The sequence below is a fragment of the Panthera leo genome, chromosome E1 (genome assembly GCF_018350215.1).
Source record: "Panthera leo isolate Ple1 chromosome E1, P.leo_Ple1_pat1.1, whole genome shotgun sequence".
NCBI lineage: Eukaryota > Metazoa > Chordata > Mammalia > Carnivora > Felidae > Panthera > Panthera leo.
In genome coordinates, this window is record NC_056692.1 from 22,958,630 (window position 1) to 22,973,203 (window position 14,574).

Genomic DNA, 14,574 nt, shown 5'->3' on the forward strand with positions numbered 1-14,574 from the left:
CTGAAAGTACTGGGGTAGGTAGGGAGATAACATCTGAATGAAACATACCATGTTGGATTCAGAATAACCAGACCACTCTAGAACCTGGAGTGTGGGGAATGGAAAGGAGCATCTGTTTTACTTCGACCTTTCTCTGCTTGATGGGAAGAACTTGACCTCACATTAGGTCACTTCAATAAGATTGGGGAGGATATAGGGGTGGCAGGACATTTTTAACCTCCAGTGGTCACAGGCACACATGGTAACACTGAAGAGAGGAGAAGAGAGAAACGCTCAATTTGAGGGCTTACTGTGTGATGCTAGGCACTCTATTGGGCTTTATATTATTGTTTGCTCCTAATAGGAGCTCTCAAGTAGTATGGATTATTCTCATTTTATTATAGGCGAAGAAATAGATTAACTTGTCCAAAGTCAAAGATCAAGTAAGTGATGGACCCTGGACCCTAGGATTCAATTTCAGATTTGTCTGACTCCAAAGTCTGAACTTTTCCTTTTTTTGTTTTTTTTTTAACGTTAATTTATTTATTTTGAGGGAGAGGGAGAAAGAATCCCAAGCAGGTTCTGCGCTGACAGATCCCGGGATCATGACGTGAACTGAAATCAAGTCGGATGCTTAACCAACTGAGCCACCCACTCACTCCTGGGCTTTTCCTTTTGTAGGTTGTTGGGATTGGTGTGGCAGGTCCTTTTGGTAAAGGGAAACTGAAGCCTTTAGTACAAATAAGGGAGAAACTGAAGCAGTTTTCAAGAGTAGAGAGAGTCTGTCACAGGGAATGGCTCTGAGGAAGGCAGAAAGCAAGTGTAAGAGAAGAGACAGAGAAGATGGCTGGTCTTGATTATAGCCTCATTATCTCCTAACCACTGGGAAATGGTTAGGGGCAATTTAGTAAGAGGAAATGGCCCAAGAGTCCAGCTTTGCAAGATTTTCTATTTTTCCTGTTTGCAGCCCATTCTGGGCAGAAGCTCATCAAATTCTGGGTATAGACAAGGGCTTGATTTAGAGAGGCAGACTGGCCATTGGAACAGCTCTGTCTCTGTCTTCTCTTTGCCTTTTTGAGAAGGACATGTGACTGAGTGAATTAATACTCAGGGCGCCTGGGTGGCTCAGTCGGTTGAGCATCTGAGATCATTTGGCTCAGATCATGATCTCACGGTTCATGGGTTCGAGCTCTGGGTCGGGCTCTGTGCTGACAGCTCAGAGCCTGGAGCCTGCTTTGGATTCTGTCTCTCCTCTCTCTGCCCCTCCCCGGCTGATGCTCTGTCTCAAAAATAAATAAGCGGTTGAAACAAATGAAAAATAACACATAACCAAGAGTGTGGAGACAGGAGTTTCAGTGTAGCCTCTGACAAAAGGAACAGCAGTGGTAGGTAGAGTGACACTCATTTATTCATGGAAGATAAGTATAGGTTGTTTTCCCAGGGGAACCTGAGAAGTAACCTCAGGAAGAGAATGGGGGCTAGGCCCAAAGAACTGACCTATTTAGAGGTTTTAGCAAGGATCTGGAGCTGCTTCTTGATCCCTGGCACCCAGGGCCCTGTGGCCTGTGCCTTGTGTTTTGGTTTAGAGAAACATGTTGGGAAGGTAGAAGTGAGATAGAAGGCAGACTCTCTCTGGGCACTCGGCTTTTTCTGTTGGTCTGATGTGGCTCTGGACTTTGCAATAAACAAGGGGTTCAGCTGTGCTAGTTGAAAGTCTTGGATATTTAACTCTTCTGGGTTCTCAGGGTCTTTCCGGAACCTTGTAGGCTCTGCCTCCTCATTGGTCTTAGGTGCTTCATATACAAAGATAACCTTGTTCTTTAGCTTGTTTTGGATCCAAGGATCAGTTGAGGCCAGGAGAGTTAATGTTTCTTGTAGCTGCATTGAAACAAAGGTCCTATGGCTGGTTTACTTCAGGCTAAGGCTGGGAGGGGAGGGGGTGTCCCAGTGAGGGGGTGCTCTGGCCACAGGCCACTGGGGTCCCACGGAATGAAGTCAAGGTATAGTGTGTGAGGGCTTATTCCCTTTCCTCCCTCCTGACAAAGAGCAAGTGGTAAGGATGGATGGGAGAGGCTTGGAGGAAGGGTAGAGAAGAGGAAGAGGTGGGCAGGAATGCCTTACACTGTTCTTCACAGCCTGGCTCTTTTCCGCATCTAGCATGTCCAACAGCAAGTGGAACACTTGTGGTTTGTGGATCCCCAGGACGCCCTGGCAGAGGCAGAATGTGCCTAAGTAGTCAGCCTAGGAAGATGCCCCATCTGTGCTCTTTTCCATTCTAGTCTCCATGATGACCCTGTCATCTGGCCTGGAGAGAGTGGGAGCTGTGGCTTCCCAGCTGAGGTGTATCCCTTTCCTTCCCTTTTGGGGCCACCGCATTGGGTTCCAGTACATACTGTTCACCAGAAAGAGTCAAGACAATTTCTGCAATACCTAAGCAATGCCTCTCATACCCATCTCCTGTCCCTTATCCCACCTACTTCCAATCCTGAAGAAAAGGTCATTGCTGAATTCGTGGTAGGGCTGGAATTCTAATATAAACCACCAAACCTCCCCAAACTTTACAGTCCTTTCTTCCCTGAAGTAATTGCCCTCAATTGCCTACTCCCCTTGCCATCAATACATCTGGTCAGAGAAGCAGGGCTGGCCTTACCAAAGAGATGACTGCTTCCTGGCGTGCAGTGGCATTTGAGTTCATTAGTTGCCTGTGTGGAAGGAAGTGAATGTGTTATCCAGTTAGAGGGTAGGAGGAGGAGGGCTGGTTGTTTCTTCTGACAGCCCAGAGTGAATCGAGCACAAGGCGAGAGAGTGATGCTGATTACATCAATTTCTCCCTCTTGTTTCTTGGGTTAGGAAAGGGGCTGGGAAGGGAAAGGCAGATACTACAATTTGCCAAGAGGTACCAAATGACAATTGGGACTTGCATCTGTCCAGAATTCTACCTTTTTATTTTTTTTATTTTTATTTTTTAATGTTTATTTATTTTTGAGACAGAGACAGAGCATGAGTGGGGGAGGGTCAGAGAGAGAGGGAGACACAGAATCTGAAGCAGGCTCCAGGCTCTGAGCTGTCAGCACAGAGCCCGACGCAGGGCTCAAACTCACAGACCATGACATCATGACCTGAGCCGAAGTCGGAAGCTCAGCTGACTGAGCCACCCAGGTGCCCCCAGAACTCTACCTTTTACAGGTCCCTTTCATGTCCTCATCTTAATACGAGCTTTTATGTTTTATATTTTATAGCAGCCCTGAGTGATAGGTGTTAGCAGTACCCTTTTGCCAATGAAAATCCCAGGGGTCAAAGTAACTTGGCCAGGGGCACAGGCAAGAGAACTGGGATCAGATTCTCAGCTCTCTCTGACCCTGTGCCCCTTTCTGCCAGCCTGAGCCACTCACGCCTCCACCAGGTTCATCATCGTAGGCTTCATCTTCAGCTCCTCCACAGTTTCAGCCACAGCCTTTCTCATAGCCTGAAGAAGGATTAAGGTGGGACAGTAGAGAAAAGGAATGCAGGAGTGTGCCTTTAAGTGCTCACAAACCTTTACCTTGTGCTATGTATGGTCCTTGCCTTGAGGTCTGGTAGGGGAAGCATGCGGGTGAGTAGACATGTACACTACTGTGGTAAGTGTTACAAATGAGCTAAGTATAGGGTGAAAATAGGGCCTCCTCAGTCTGGGTACCAGCAAGATGTTCTGGAGGAAGCAATGCCTCAGCTGCAGCCTGAAAGGTGGATGGGAGTTAACCAGTAGAAGGGTGGGGGTGGGAGATTTTGGGGCAGAGAGGAAGGCATGTACAAAAGCTTAGAGGCAAGAGAGCACAGAGAGGTTAGGAAACAAAAAGGAGTTCAGCGTAGCTAGGTGACCACACCGAGACTCTTCAGAGTGGGGCACTCTGAGGAGTTACACTGAGATAGCAGGTATAAACCAGGACAGGGTGATCTTAAGCATAGCTGGTGTGTGGCCGTGAGTGGGAGTGGGGAAAGCTGAAGCTAGAGAGGTGAGCAGGCCTTGGGTGGTGAAGGGCAGTGTAAGCCATTCTGAGGGCACTGGGGAGCTACTGAAAAATTTTATGCAGAGGTGAGACACAATCTGATTTACATTTCAGAAAAATGGCTTTGGAAGTTCTGTGGCTGGTTCTGTAACAAGGTACAATAGAGATAAAAGCAAAGGAACACAGAGGAATGCAGGGTTGATTCTGGTGGAGGTGATTTGGGAAAGCTTTCCATAGGAGGTGTTTGGACTGGCCTTGCAGCAGCAATGGTATTATAACAGGCAGGAGGAGGGAGGGAGTGAATAATAGCATGAGATAGTTTTCACCTTGCGGAGGGAGGGAGGGTTGACTTGTCATTGTGCTGAGAGAACTGCCTCCCTTGCAAAGGCAAGGTGGCTTGAAAACATGGGCTGCATTAGGGGAACAGGGAATGCGTTAGAGTGAATGTGATACGTTTTGGGGCAGTGTGATGGGAGCCAAGTCAGGGAGGTCTTCAGAGAAGGGAGAGGAGACGGGTTTGGGTTGCCTGGGCTTGGGAGCTTTGGTCTCACAAGGAAAGGTTCATTGTAAGTCTTCCTCCAGAGCAGGTCAAATGTGAATCCCTCCAGCCCTTGTGCCTGGATCTTTTCCAGTCCAATGGTCTTGAGCATCTGGGTGGCTTCAAAGCGGTGCTAAGGGCAGAGGTGGGGAAGTATGAAGGATAGACTCTTCATCATCCCTCTTCATCATTCCCATCCTATTGCTGGAGAAGGAAGGGTGCTAGGTAGCCTTAGACCTTACCTCCAGGACACTAGAAGAGCACAGCTGGTCTAGGATGGCCCTGATGACTGTGGCTGAGTGTACATGCATCATCTTGACCAGCATCCTAAGTGCCTGTGGGGGGCAGGCAGGTGGGATGGGGTGTACAGGGGCTAAGAGGCATCTGGATGGCCAGGTAGGCTTGAGGGCTGAGCCTAAAACTCACAGGGAACAGTTGGGGTCCATTTTCCTGCCTCTTGGCCTCTTGAATGAGAGCATGAGTTCATGTGTGCACATATGTGCACATTTTTTTTTTTAATGTTTTTATTTATTTTTGAGACAGAGACAGAGCATGAGCAGGGAAGGGGCAGAGAGAGAGGGAGACACAGAATGTGAAGCAGGCTCCAGGCTCCAAGCTGTCAGCACAGAGCCCGACACAGGGCTCGAACTCATGAACCGTGAGATCATGACCTGAGCCGAAGTCGGACGCTTAACCGACTGAGCCACCCAGGAGCCCCACATATGTGCACATTTAAAATGAACACTATTTCAAATCAAACATACACAGACATATGCATGTATGCTCATGTCTACGTGACCCCATACTCATGTATATACATATTCACAGACACACAGAGGACCCCACAGTGTTCCCTGCTGAAGCTTCTTTGGTTGAGTATGACGGGGTCCAAACTGTACCAAAGTCAGCACTGGCCTTTGGTTCCCCAGCACTCCCCAGGGAGTCCAGCCTTCTGCCCCTCATACCTTCATCCGCTGGGTTTTGGACCCTTGGCTTAGGCATTGCAGCAAGAACTCTTGGGCTATTTTGCTGCAGGGCCTCAGGAAACCCAAGCACAAGGCTGCCTCCACAGCTGCTTCATTCGATGACTTCTTTATCAGCATCTGCAGAACAGGCACCAACTTCTCTTCATCCCCGACTTGAGTTCTCTGAGGGAGACAAGAAGTGAAATAGGCAGGGGAACTATATCTTCATCCAGACATTGTTAAGAGGGCAGTTCACTCTTACTTCCAGAGCATTCTTTTTCCTCTAAAATGAATCTCATGTCATCAGATTAATTTACCCATGTCCCCTTATTTTTGCTGTCATCCACATGCTCCTAGGTCATATCCCTTCATTTCTCTATGACATCCATCCTGGATGGATGGATGTCATTCTCTTTAACACTTCTGCTGTCTTAATTCCTGACATTTAAAAAATATACATGCCATTAATCCTACTCCTGCTATCCAATAACCTTGTCCTTCATTCTGTGTCAGCCCCTAATTCTCAGGTTTTTATCATTACCCATTACTACGGCTTCTCCATGATCTCCATTTTATGGATCCCATTCTCTGACCATCACCGCTTATCTTTCCAGCTAACTTCCTGATGCCAGTAATTGTTGGACTCCACAAGGATTAACAATTCACTGAGCACCTTTTTATTGCTCATTTTCTTCACTCTCTACCCAGCTTAAACTTCATGGTCCTATTATAGTCACTTCTCTGCCTCACTCAACTCCTTTACCTCTTCTTGCTTCATTGTAGTCAACTTCCCACTTTGTGCCTGTACTTTCTGGAGAAAAGCCCACAGTCATGATGGCTGATCTTGCTTTAAACATATGAACACAAACCTCACGTAGACCCTTAGTCCTACCTAGTAACCATACTGTTTTTCCTTGGGCAAGTCTTTTTCCCTCTCCTGATTCACACCCTGTCCTTTTGGAACCTCTAACACTTCTTCCTCTGTTCTTATTCTCAGCTGATGACCTTGCTTCTTTATTGAGCAAATAAAAGCAACTAGAAAAGAAGTTCCAAAGACACCTAACCACCATTTCTATCCAACCTTCAACACCTGCACCTATATGTTCTTCCCTTTCTCTTACTACTGGGTACTCTGACCATCTATCTAAAGTCAGTCTCTCTACTTGTGCGTTAGATTTCATCTCTTCTCACCAAATCAAGAACATTTGTGCACAACTCTTTCTTCTCCCTTCAAAATTATCATTTTTCTGACTACTGGATCATTATCCCTTAGAATAGAAACATGCTGTTATTTTTCTTTTTTCTAAAATCCACCCCCAGTACCAACTACAGCCCTTTCCAACAACACTTGGAAAATTGTCCATTCTTGCCATCTCTAATTTCTTTCCTCCCGTTCACTCTTAAACTCATTATGTCAGACCTATACCCACCCCCACCAAAATTGTTCTTGTTTAGATATTCAAGGATTCCTGCATAGTTAATCTGTGTATTGATTCTCAGTCCTTATATTATTTGATACAGTTGATTTGTTTCCTTGATATATGTTTTTCACTCGATTTTCAGAATCTCAAGACTCTTGAGTTGTCTTCCTACCTATTGGCCACCTATCATTATTTGCTGGTTCTTCCTCTTCTCCCTGAGCTCTTAATGTTGGGATGCCCCTAGACTTGATTCTTGGTTCTACTGACCTCATCTAATTGAATGACATTAAATGCTGTCTGTATGCCAACAACTTATAAATTCCTTTCTCTAGTTCAGACTTCTAAACTCCAAATTGTACATACAACTGTTTACCTGCTGTCTCCCTTGGAGGTCCAATAGACATCTCAAACATAACTTGTCCAAAATAGGACTTCCGATATTACCTTCAAACCTGTTCCACCTGCAGCTTTCTCCATCTTAGTCGATAACAACTCCATCCTTCAGCTGCTAGGCCCAAAACCTTGGCTTCATCCTTGTTTCCTCACTGTCTTTTATAGTTCACATTCTACCTGTCAGAATTTTACCAGCCCCACTGCAACCACCGTGGTCCATGCCACCATTATATCTCACCAGGATTGCTTTAGTAGCCCCTAATTGGTCTTTCTGCTTACACCTGACACTCCACCCCCACCTCCCCATATTTCTCAGAACAGCAGTCATAGTGAACCTTTTGAAATGTAAGCTAGATCATGTCACTGCTTTGCTCAAAATGTGTAATGGCTTCTTACTGCACTCAGAGTAAAAAGCCGAAATACTAAAGTCGTCCAGAAAGCAATGACCTAGTATGATCTAGTCTAGTGGATCTAGTAGATCTAGATCTAGTATAATTGAGTCTCCTGTTTACTACTTTGACATATCTTCATTTCCTACTGCTTTCTTTATTCCCACTCCGCTTCAGCCACACTGGCCTGCTTGCTGTCCCTTAACCATCCGAGCATGCTCCTGCCTCAGGGTCTCTGCATTGATTGATTGGTCCTTCTGCCAGGAATGCCTTCTTTCAGATAACCTGCAAGGCTAACGCCTTGACCCTCTTTATGTCTTTGCTCAGATGACCCCTTCTAAATGAGGCCTTCCCTCCCTTCTGGGTTTAAAACTACGACCTGTTCCTGTCCCCATTTGGCATTCCTGATCATCCTCACCCTGCTATATAATTTTTCCACTGCACTGGTTACCTGTAACATACTATATAATTAAGTTTATTGGTTATTAAATATCTCCTCGACTAGAAGGTAAGCTCCACAAGAGCAGGGGATCTTAGCCTGTTTAGTTCACTGATGTATCTCAAGGGCCTAGGACAGTGCCTGGCATGTGATAGCTGTTTAATATATATTTGTTGAGTAAATGGATGGATGATGAATTCTACTTCACGTGGAACAGTGATGGGATCAAAGTAAGAGGATCCTAAAAGGGGAAAAAATTTGATTAGTGTCAGCAGACTCTTGATCCCTTTCCCCTCTTGAGAGAGGTTTTTTCTTTAGTAGGTTTTTAAGGATAATGATTACCACTTAAAAAGCACAGGCGTTGAACTAGATGCTTCACCTACATTGCATTTAGTCTTCCCAACATTGTTATAATTACTATCTTCATTTTATTTATTGGTTTAATCCATTATTGGTTTTTAGTTTTAGAAAGAGGGTGAGAGTGCAAGCTAGGGAGAGGGGCAGAGGGAGAGAGGGAGAATCCCAAGCAGGCTCCACACTCAGCACAGCGCAGGACACAGGTCTCCATCCCACGACCCCGGGATCATGATCTGAGCCAAAATCAAGAGTCAGATGCTCAACTGACTGAGCCACCCAGGCACCCCTAATCCATTAATTTTTATGTTGGTTTCAGGTGTACAATATAGTGATTCAGCAATTCTGTACATTACTCAGTGCTCACCACGATGAGTGTAGTTACTGTCAAGAGTTTAGAAATGGACAAACTGCGGCTCTGAAAGCTGGCTTGTCAGAGCTCGTGTGACCACGAAGTGGCTATGCCAGTGCTTCTGTGCAGGGAAGCTATTCCACAGGGAACTCCACAAAGACAGTGTCTTCTCCCATCAAGGCTAGGAGCCGGGTTACCTTCTCCCTGACCTAACCCCAGCCAACACCATCAATTACCTTGCCCCAGTTACTGACTCTCCTCCCAGTCACCTTGTCTTTGGGGACAGCAGCCTGGGAGTTGAGAGCCACTCGTAGCCGTGTCAGAGAATCCATCCTTTCCTCCTCATTTTGCCCCTTCAACTGTGTGATGAGAACCTGGATCACGTGCTTATTCAGGCAACCTTGGACAGGGAGGGTCCTCAGGTCAGGGCAGAGCCTCAGGGACTGTTCTTCTCTGCCAGGATTCATTTGACTCGACTGTGCCCTCAAGACAGAAGTTCTAAGTACTAGGTCCTGAGGTGTTACCCATCTTCTCAGGACACTCATGCATGGCTGCAGTTCCAGGGGCTCTCTCTCTCCCTCCAGTCTCTTCTCTCTTTTCACCCCGCTTTCCTCTCTCTGCCCACAGTGCTAGGCTGAAGTGACTTTCCTTACTCAAAGGGGAAAGGAGCTCCTCTGCTTCCTTTCTCACCTTTCCCTACTTCTCCCCACCCCCCTCACCTGCCCCAGGGAGAGGACATACTCACCCAGGAGGGCCAGGCTTCGACAGGCCTCAGACTTCACTTTCTCTGAACCGGTTTGGGCCTGATTTAAGAGGCAGGTGGTGGAAACATGCCATAAGTTGATGGAATGTCAGAGCTTTCAGAATCATCTCAACTTTTCATTTACAAATGAGGAGACCAAGTCTAGAGGGTGACCTGTCTATGCTCAAACATAGAGTACAGGCAGGGCGGTGCAATGGAAGGAACACAACTTGGGAGTAAGACTTTCGTTCAAATCCCTATCCGGTATCTAGTAGCCATGTGGCCTTGGGCAAGTCACCTGGACTCTCAGAGCTTCCATTTATCTTTAGAAAAGTGCAGATACTACCACCTATTCCTAGTTTGTAAGATTTAAATGAGAATATGGACAAGAAAGCATGTTCCCCATTATAAATTGGCATATAAACACGGGGGATTAAATCAGTTAAGGTAGAGAATGAACTCAGTCCAAGTTCTTTCCTGGCTTTTCAGTTGAGGGTCTTTCTGTTAGACAAAGGGGACCTTCACATTCTTCCATCCCCATCAAGCTGTCCTTCAGAGAAGCCAAGGGCATGAGATAGTGCATGCTGCGCACTGGCAGCTCTCCTCACTGCATCTGACCCAGCATCGTTGCACCCTGGCAAGCCTTGTCTGTGCCCATGTGCCCATGCTCTACACACCTCAGACCCTGTTCCTCCTCTCATGAGCTTCATGTGTCCTCAGACTCACCACCTGCCATAGTGCCTCCATGACAAACTGCTCACTGACGCCCAGGCACCCCAGAGCCTGCAGGAACAGGGGTGGAGAAAAGGGAAGAGCCCTCAGGCAGCACCCCTATGAGTTACTGTCCTTTGGATACAGCTGGAGTTTTGCCTTGGAATACTTCCTCCCTCCCTCACTTCTTCCCCCAAGCATCTTTCTCCTCCCCAGCTCAGCTAGCTCCTGTGACTATGCTCCACCACCCTTGCCACCTCTCACCTGTGCTGCATAGAATTGCTCAGGCTCTCTGGGAGATTCCAGGCTTTTTGTGAGTTCCTGCCCATCCAAGGGAGCCAGTGGAAAGGAAGAAAGGGATAAATATAGTTGTAGAACTTCAAACAGGTGCTCATCCAATCCAGTCCCTTTTCCTTTCCTCCCTCCATTTTGCAGGCAGGGACTGAGGGCTGAAGGATAATGTGAGCCCAAGGTAAGGACACCCACAAAGGGAGTCTCCCCATTCTCCCTCCCACCGTGGTCCCTGACCTTTAATCTTTGCCACTTCAGGGGGTCCCCAGCAGGGTCTGAGGGCTTGGATCCCATCTGAGATTGTATAGTCAGCTTGCTCATAGGGAGATGGAATTTTTGGATGGGGGTGCCCTCTTTGAGTTGCCTGTGTGAGAAATTGCACAGGCTGGCCTTGGACCCCTTGTTCCCTCCCTCCTACTTCACAAACTCTCCTCTGCCCTTGATCCTCAGCCCAGCTCAGAGATGGGACCAGAGGAAGACGGATGAGCCTCCTCCTATCCCAGGGTCCTCTCTGGGATCTATAAGCTGGGCTTGCCCCACCCCCTCTCCCACTCCTACCTTCTCCTTCTTCTCTTTTCCAGAAAGTGTGGAGGGTGTGGAGAATAGGAAAGGTCAAAACACACCTAGGGTGATCTCTCATTTTCCGCAGCATCTTCTCGGCCTCCCGTTCTTGTCGCTTATCATATAGGGTGTGCCAGTGTGTGTAGACCTCAGGCTTCTTGAAGTAGCAGTAAGGCACTGAAAGTGGCTTGCTTGGGTGCTGCCTCCAGCACTCTGGGCTAGGGGGAAACTCCTCCTTTGGCATCTGGGGGGTGTGAGTGGCACAACAGTGGCAGGGGGATGTTCCTCAGCCAGGAAAAGGACCAGGATAAGAAGGGACTAGGTGGGATGCCTGGGTGGCTCAGTCAGTTAAGCATCCCGACTCTTGATTTCGGCTCAGGTCATGATCTCATGGTTCATGGGATCAAGCCGCATGTAGGCCTCTGTGCTGACAGTCAGGGGTCTGCTTGGGATTCTCTCCCTCTCTCATTGCCCCTCCCCTTCTCGTTCTCTTAAAATATATAAACATTAAAAAAAAAGGGACTAGGTAAGAGAGACACCCTTCAGTCTCTCATCTGAGCTAGAGTCCGGGACTTCCTACCCCTACCCTGTGTGACTTGGGCAGGTTACTTCACCCACCAAGATCTCAGTCTTCTCATCTGCAGAGTGGAGCTAATAATCCTTGTTCTCTCTGTACCCGTTGTTGCAAAGGACAAATGGGATAAAGATTGTGAAGCCATTGTTGATCTGTAAACCAGTCTTAGTACACAGTTTGGTTATTTGAGGATCTCAGAGCACTTTGAGAAGGCCATCAGGACAAGGAGATGGGAAAGGCAAGGGGCGAGGCAGATGTGGAGTTAAGAGGGGAAAAGACAGGCTACTGCTCCTTCATTCAGGCATGCAGCAGGTACTTACTGAGCACCTGCTAAGTGCCAAGCATTGTCCTAGGTGCTGGGGAAGCAGGTGCTACCCTGCTCTCATGGAATTTAACAGTGTCATTGGAAAAGCAGAATTTCTTTAAATACTCTATCTCTTAGGGGCACCTGGGTGGCTCAGTTAAGTGCCCGATTCTTAGTTTTGGCTCAGGTCACGATGTTAGGGTTCATGAGATCGAGCCCCGTGTTGGACTCCAACGCTGACAGCATGGAGCCTGCTTGGGATTCTCTCTCTTTCTCCCTCTCTATGCCCTTCCCCCACTCATGCACATGTTCTCTCACAAAATAAATAAACTTAAAAAAAAATCTATCTCTTAAATGGTTGTGAAACTGTAGCTCTGATTGTAGTGAAGGGTTGTGTGTAGGTCAGGGGCTTTCTCTGCAGATTTGTCTTGGATTCATTCCTATTTCTTCTCCAGTCTTCCTCAGAGTCAGTTCTTTGAGCAACAAAGAAGAGGGGCTTCAGCCAGTGGTTTTCAGTTTGGTGATTGAGAAGATCATAGTGAAGATTGTCAAATCTTTGCCATTTTTTCAGAAAGTGTAGTATTGATTCACAATGAGCAGGGTTGTCAGATTTAGTGAAAACCAAGCAAATGAAAAACAGGACGTCCAGTTAAATTTAGATTTTAGGTATTGGATACCCTATTTGGGACATATTTATACTAAAAAAGTATTCATTGTTTATCTGAAATTCAAATTTAGTTGGGCATCCTGTATTTTATTTGGCAACTCTAACTATGAGGATCCCTGTGTTAATGAATAATGATGACTCATTATTAAGCACTGCCTGCATAGCCCAGGCCTTACAGATAATATGTTGTAGCAACTCTACAAATGGAGCAGGACAGGGAGCCTGTGACAGAGGAAGCTCCTGAGACTCAGGGAAGGAAAGTGACTTGTCCAATGTCACACAGAGTTAGTGGAAGACCCAGGGGTGAGTGTGTAAGGGTTCTGTGAACTGGCCTTAATGAAAAGGGACCATCTGCTGACCCTCCTACTTCAACAAAGTTCCCAGGGTGGCAAAAGTTAGGGGTCTTACCTGGTAGCGGGACAAGGGCAGGCGAACAGGAGCCATGGCTTTTCTGAGTTCTGTGGTACAAATGGTGGGCTAGGAATCACCCTTTTAGGCATTCACTTATTCAGCATTTAGTGAACACTGTGTATTAGAATTATTGGGGGGAACTTTTAACCTGCTTCGGCCCTATGCTAGACTAATTGAATTTGATTCTCTGGGGATAGGGCTTAGGTATTTTAGAGAGTTCCCCAGAGGATTGTTTTTTCCTTTAATATTTATTTATTTATTTTGAGAGGGAGAGAGCACAAGTTGCAGAGGGGCAGAGAGAAAGGGAGGGAGGGAGGGAGGGAGGGAGAGAGAGAGAGAGAGAGAGAGAGAGAGAGAGAGAATCCCAACAGTGCAGAGCCTGATGCAGGGCTCAAACTCACGAACTGTGAGATCATGAACTGAGCCGAAACCAAGAGTTGGAGCTTAACCGACTGAGCCACCCAGGTACCCCTCCCCAGAGGATTCTAATGTACAGCTGATGGTGAAAAACAGCGGTCTTGTTCAGTGGTTCTCAACCTTGAGTGTGCCATAGAATCATCTGGGGAGCTTGTTAAAATCAATTTCTGGCACTCAGTCTGAGTATAGATTCAGTAGATCTGGAGTGGGGGCTGGGAATTTGCATTTCTAACAAGATACTGATGCTGTTTGTCCTGGGAACACACTTTGAGAATCACTGGTCTAGCTGGTGAGACAACTGTTTACTAGTAACTAACAAAGGGAGAAAAATGTGAAGATACAGGCACAGGTGGTACAGATGAAGGCCCCCCTACTCTGGCTGTGGGGATCAGGGAAGGTTTTCCAGAGGCGATCATACACAGGCTCAGTCTTTAATCCACATAGGGGGTAGCCAGATAGATAAGGGGGAAGAGTGTTCGGTTCAGGGAACAAATTCTTTCAAAGACTGGGAGGTGGGGAACTGGGCAGACAGCAGGGCACAGAGAGGTGAGCAGAAGCTGGGGGGACACACAGATGTCCCATCTTCGAGGGCCCTGGTGACTTACTTTGAAGGCTGTGGGGAGCCATCAAAGTGTCCAATGCCCTGCTCTGACCCTTCCTGTGGATTTGTTGAACTCACCAGACCTGTGTCTGGGAGAGGGAGCCAGAGAGCTTTTCTTTTCAGGCCCCACCTTGACTCTGTTCCTGTCTGTATTCCAGCCTCACCTTTGGTCCTCTCTGGGTACTCCAGCCATGGGTACTTGAACATCAACGTGGCGATGTCAAGGATGTCAGCTGATATTTCGTAGGCCATCGTCTTCTTCTCCTGGCGGGGCCAGAGGGAGCCCAGACAGGGCAGTACAGGGCTGTTGAGAATGTGGGGGAACAGCTGGGGGAGACCTGTCCTCTGTGGCACAAGAGGGATTGGTGAGGAGTCGGGGCTTCTGTGGGTAGAAGCTTCTGAATGTTTTGAGCAACCAGGTCTCCTAGGTAAATGGAAGACTCCGGTTCCATTCTCCAGCTCCACCCCCAACCCTTGGC

General features: G+C 47.2%; 1 protein-coding gene across 5 annotated transcripts; it reads right to left on the minus strand.

The window, feature by feature from the left end:
• Positions 1–1,310: 1,310 nt before the first annotated feature.
• Positions 1,311–14,484, minus strand: HEATR9 (HEAT repeat containing 9). 5 transcript variants are annotated; one of them, XM_042916720.1, is made up of 15 exons: positions 14,260–14,484; positions 13,075–13,124; positions 11,184–11,365; positions 10,798–10,924; positions 10,534–10,590; positions 10,285–10,341; positions 9,562–9,619; positions 9,086–9,216; positions 5,469–5,651; positions 4,746–4,838; positions 4,517–4,636; positions 3,372–3,445; positions 2,630–2,681; positions 2,101–2,187; positions 1,311–1,857 (listed from the first exon to the last, which is right to left on the minus strand). In XM_042916720.1, the coding sequence occupies exons 1-15, from the start codon at positions 14,345–14,347 to the stop codon at positions 1,477–1,479; spliced, it is 1,740 nt and encodes a 579-aa protein (XP_042772654.1). In that variant the 5' UTR covers positions 14,348–14,484; the 3' UTR covers positions 1,311–1,476. The 5 variants fall into 5 exon arrangements, with proteins under 5 accessions (XP_042772654.1, XP_042772653.1, XP_042772655.1 ...); XM_042916719.1 differs by having other exon boundaries at positions 9,053–9,216; XM_042916721.1 differs by lacking the exon at positions 4,746–4,838 and having other exon boundaries at positions 9,053–9,216.
• Between the last annotated feature and the right edge of the window lie 90 nt (positions 14,485–14,574).

Excerpts from the sequence above, each read along its gene's own strand:
- HEATR9 (XM_042916719.1), bottom strand. The coding sequence starts at position 14,347 with ATGGCCTACGAAATATCAGCTGACATCCTTGACATCGCCACGTTGATG. Across the intron at positions 10,925-11,183 it reads AAAATGAGAGATCACCCTAG|GCAACTCAAAGAGGGCACCC; the intron begins GTGTGTTTTGAC and ends TTTCTCACACAG. Across the intron at positions 10,342-10,533 it reads AGCAATTCTATGCAGCACAG|GCTCTGGGGTGCCTGGGCGT; the intron begins GTGAGAGGTGGC and ends CTGTTCCTGCAG.